At 36.5% G+C, this 5,000-nt stretch overlaps 1 protein-coding gene across 1 annotated transcript in view; it reads left to right on the forward strand.

Moving 5' to 3' along the window:
• The window catches only part of LOC125030999 (pre-mRNA cleavage complex 2 protein Pcf11-like), a 79,095-nt gene that overhangs the window by 33,896 nt on the left and 40,199 nt on the right, over positions 1-5,000 (forward strand). The window contains exons 5-6 of the mRNA XM_047621420.1: positions 3,661-3,717; positions 4,324-4,425. Of these exons, the coding sequence (XP_047477376.1) occupies positions 3,661-3,717; positions 4,324-4,425 (159 nt within the window). The remainder of the gene's footprint in view (positions 1-3,660; positions 3,718-4,323; positions 4,426-5,000) is intronic.

A 5,000-nucleotide genomic window follows, 5' to 3' on the forward strand; every position in this document is an offset into this window, starting at 1 on the left:
TAATTGTTTGATTCTTTAGTTTTCAGCTTGATTTTAATCCAGCATGTTTTGATGTACCTTTGAGTGCAACTGGAAAGAAGCAATATGTGAATTCATAGAATAATAGTATGCAGTATATAGCAAAGCAATGAGCTGTGTTATGTTGATTTGAGATATGCAGACTTATTCTACAACATCAAATAATGGTTGAAATTTACTCAGAACTGACATTCTGATTAAAAGTTTGAAAAAGGAAAATGAAATCTAAAGAGCTTAATTTTGACATTACTAATAGTATTTATCAACATTCCTAACAATATACATGGTGTGATAGGAAGTGATAGATAAGTAATGATTAGTTATTGTTCTTACTCTAACGGTAATAATTGTAGTGTAATAACTCTTGATGATGATGTCTCAATAATTCTCTAAAGATAATCCTTATCTGTCAAGTAGTTTCTTTACACCCCCCCCCCCCCTAACTCACCTAGCTTCTCACTTGACCCCATTGTTATCATAGTTTTCTGCACTTCTGATGGGTTATTGAACAGAAAATCTTGGTCAATAGTAAAGGATGGGAAATGGAGGGACTTCTCTGTACGTTTCTGTTTGAATGTCCTACATGTAAATTTAGTCACTGTAAATGAAGTTGGACCCCCTGAGTTCAAAAGGCCATACAATAGGAGTCAAACAATGTCATGGAAATTCTGCTGAAGTCAGGTGATTTGTGGTTTGGTAACACCTGGCGACTCGCTTCCCAGAAAGTGGAAGTGGGAGAGTGCTTGTACGAGTTTCCTCTTTGCACTGTGCCTTTTTTCCATACCTAATTGTTGACAAGCTGCAAAACTTTACCCATATATTCTGTATGACTTCCGAGCTACTCACAGGTGTGCCAAGTGAAGTTCCAGCACATAAAATATGCCCTGGAGCCAAGAGAGACTTCAAAAAGCACAGATAAGTTAGGAGCTCCAGAATGTCACCGACAGGAAACCACAACATTGCCTGCTAAAGGACCTCAAGAATCTTAAATGCACCACTCCCCACAGACAAGATGAAGAAAAATAGATTGAAATATGCCATGAAATATAAGGACTAATATGTAGACCAGGGGATGGAAGTCATGTGGTCTGATGAAAGTACTTTCCAGGTAGTTTCCTTTTGTCAAGTAAAGGTTTTCTGCTTGTGTAGCTGTAGCTGCTGGAGCAGCACAATCCCACAACCCGAAGTTCAGCATAGTTTCCCAGTTTGGGTTACACCAGGTCCACTGCCATGTCTGCGCTCATTGGACAGCAGGCTCCCCTTGTTTCCTCTGTGCTTCCATAGCGCATGTGTACTTGAGCTGCAGAATCCAGAATCAAGATCAGCATTCCCCAATCCTCCAGCAGAACATGACAGCAGCAGCAGTAACACAAGGACTTCCCAGTCCTTAGCTGCCTGTGGAGCCTGCCAGCTCCCCCATTGATTTCCACTTAACCTTCAGCACCCAACCATACCTGTGGGCACTCACACCTACACAATCATTCCGTAATGAGATATAGACCAGTCCAAATAGTAGATCCAAAATCATCTACTGTACTGCTACAACCAGTGATTTACAGTACTGACAATCAAGCATAACTCATCTTCATGTCTGGGGCTGCTTTAATGGGAAGATTAGTCAAGGTGGACTATATTTCTTGCCAGAAGGTATAACAATGAATTCCAAAAGATACAAGAATGTGTTTCACAATAATCTGTTTGACAACTTTGTTATTCATAAGACCACTACATTCATGCATGGCTCAGTCGCATTGCCACACTTCTAAGAGAGTGAAAACACTCTTCTGCAAGAAAAACATCAATATGTTGGAATGGCTTGGGAATAGTCCTAATGTTAACCCTATCAAAAAGGCTTGGTAGTTCAAGAAATATAAAATGAAGAAGGGAAAACCTATATCCCTCCCACACGTGTAGCAGATCATTATAGGGAAAGAGAGACATGACCAAATTTTACATAAAAATACATAGTGCACATCATGTTTAATTATTATTATTATTATTATTATTATATATATATATATATATTTTTTACTTTTTTACTTTTTTACTTTTTCCATGGCAGGTAAAGAGGGTTCTGACTTCATATGTGGTGACTGTATTTCTTTAAATATTACTGGCAAAGAGGAAAACATTTAGCCCAGTGTTGATGCTAGTAACTTGCAGTGAAACGATTCCATGCCAGATTTCTGATTTAGCGTAGAAAATATGCTGAAGGCGCCTGAATAATTATCAAAGGAAAGCCTCAAAATATGTATATATGTAAATGTGACTTCATAAAGAGAGGAGTAAGTGAGTAAGAGACTTCATAAAGTCTAAGGCTGCACATAGAAAGCTTATGCAAATTGTCGTTGGACTTTCCCTTACACTAGCATCTTTACTGAAACATGTTTCACACACTTGCATATGTGTATGCCATCATTGCTGCCTCTCCCATTCTCCCTTTTCCTCACCTTCCTTCTCATGCATGCATTTATTTAAATAAAGACATATACATGAAAACTGCTTGGCATCAAACCTGATTTAGGCCACATTTCCTTCAGGCATACACTTTTTTGAAATGCTTTTGGACTCTTAACCCCTTCATGACGGGTCACGTCTCTAGGCGTCATAACAAACCGCTCGAAATGTGGCGTGCGGCTGTATGCCAAAGTGCTACGAGGCGGTGATCCGGCTTGATGCACCGAACTCTCGCGCTCAAAGACGGCGCGTTGCCATTGATCGCCGGAGCATAGTTTTTTTTTTTTTTTTTTTTTTTTTTTTTTTAAGCTTTCTTCACCTGTCACCAAGTGGTTAAATCAAACCCATGAAAGAATGAGTAGTAACCCAAGCACCACAGATTTATGCAATGTCACTTGTAAGGTCTTTTGAATTTTGTTACAAAAAGATGTCTCCACAGTGTTCAGCCAGCAAGTCAATCGGTAGGCCCTAGTGACCAATCCTGATTTCCCCATCCCTTGAATTGGTGGGAAAATGTGATTTTCATTGTAATGCTATTGGTACTGATATTATTCTTATTGATATTATGATTATTAATTTGTTATTAAAACCTTGTTAATATTAATGACAATGAAATAATACAAAAGACATTTTCTAAAAATCAAGAAAAGGGGTAAACAGGTGAGATAGGTAGGACTAATAACTTTTGTGGTTACTAAGCACTTGTAGAGCCATCTATGTGTAAATACAATAAACTTTTAATTACAGAAGGCATGACGTGTATTCTTGCAATCTGTGCTGATTGGATTAGTGTACTCATGGATTTTTTATCATTCAAAAATAAGCACAAGGACAAGAATTTTTAAATTGATAGGTACAATGATGGACATGGCCAGATGAGAATAGAGATGTACAAGAAAATAGATGCATCAAAAGAGCCAGACATTTTTATATAGCTATGGATACTCAGTGGTGAAAATATGGTGCATGCATCTGCTATGTAATACAAAAAGAAGCATAACAGAAACACAGTTAAGTGCACACAAATATGTTGTCAAAAAGAAAGGAATGATAATAAGTGAGAAAGAAAAAATAAAAACTTATTGTTAAGTTATGAGGAAACTTCTCTTCACCTTTTAAAATTTTTGTGGGTTGGTCTACTTTTGTTACAAGTATTTTTAATCATAAATTTTATCTCTTTATCAGAGTCGCCATCAAAAACAGGAAATAAAACCAGCCAAAGTGGAACCAGAGAAGCCTCCTGTAAGTTTTTGAATTATAATGTTGGGTTTTTTGTTGTTGTTTTTTTGGTAAAGATTTACATTTAAGTGTTTGTGGTCAGCTTGCACAGTGTTCAGGTGTTGGATGGTGAATTGATCTCTCTTTTGTTTGCTGTTATTGTAGGAAAGCTTTGATTTACTTTTTCTCATTAGGTTGGGAATCTTTAGCAGTTTTTTCTTTCTTTTTTTATAATTGATTTCAGAATTCCAATTCCCAAGGACAGATATGTCTTCTTGAAAAAACGGACAATAGCATACTTGTTTTATTTGTAGATCGTGAGGATTCTCTCACATAATCTTACTTTAGAGAGTCCAGTCATTATGAATTGAGACAGGAATATATTTTGATTTTAAATGTATTGATAACTTTGTTTGGCATTCTGTACTTTTTTGATGCAGATTTAGTTAGATTCATACATTCAAAGGCTAAACTCGGAATAATAGAAAAGTCTATCCTTTGGATGTGTTTGTGAGTGTATATTGGAAATGCACTAAAAGGTACCATGTTGGTGGAGGCACTAACTTCAATCTTTTGCCCCCCTCCTCCCTGCCCCCTCCACCCCTGATGCCCCTCCTCTCACCACTGTAGGTCAAGCCAGCAGAGGACCTAAGTATATCCAGTGAACGACGCTCTGAATTCCTTCGCAGTTACAAGATAAAGAAAAAGGCCCAGAATAAGGAAGAAGTGCAGGTCCTTGTCCTTTTGTTATGTTGAGTAGCAACTTGGTCTTCCTAGCTATTGGTTTATATGCATTTGTGTTAATAGAAAGTGTGAGAGGATGGGCTTTTTATTTTTTTTTTTTTTTTTTTTCTCTCTTTTCTCTTTCTTTCTTTCTTTCTTTCTTTCTTTCTTTCTTTCTTTCTTTCTTTCTTTCTTTCTTTCTTTCTTTCTTTCTTTCTTTCTTTCTTTCTTTCTTTCTTTCTTTCTTTCTTTCTTTCTTTCTTTCTTTCTTTCTTTCTTTCTTTCTTTCTTTCTTTCTTTCTTTCTTTCTTTCTTTCTCTCTCTCTTTCTCTTTCTCTTTCTCTTTCCTGCTATGGCTTCCCAGTTTTGATTAGGGTAAAATAGAATTTAACCCATTGATGCCAGGGTGCCTGTGCACTGTTGTTTACACATATATGACTCGAGAAGCACTTAGTCACCAAAATTTTTATTTCTAGTTTTACCTGACCTCATCTTTTTATCCATTCTTTTAATTATGGCAGCCAAAAAAATAGTTAAAAGTCATCAATCTTAAAATACTTGTGAAAATTATTATTATTATTATT

The sequence above is a fragment of the Penaeus chinensis genome, chromosome 12 (assembly GCF_019202785.1).
Source record: "Penaeus chinensis breed Huanghai No. 1 chromosome 12, ASM1920278v2, whole genome shotgun sequence".
Taxonomy (NCBI): Eukaryota; Metazoa; Arthropoda; class Malacostraca; order Decapoda; family Penaeidae; genus Penaeus; species Penaeus chinensis.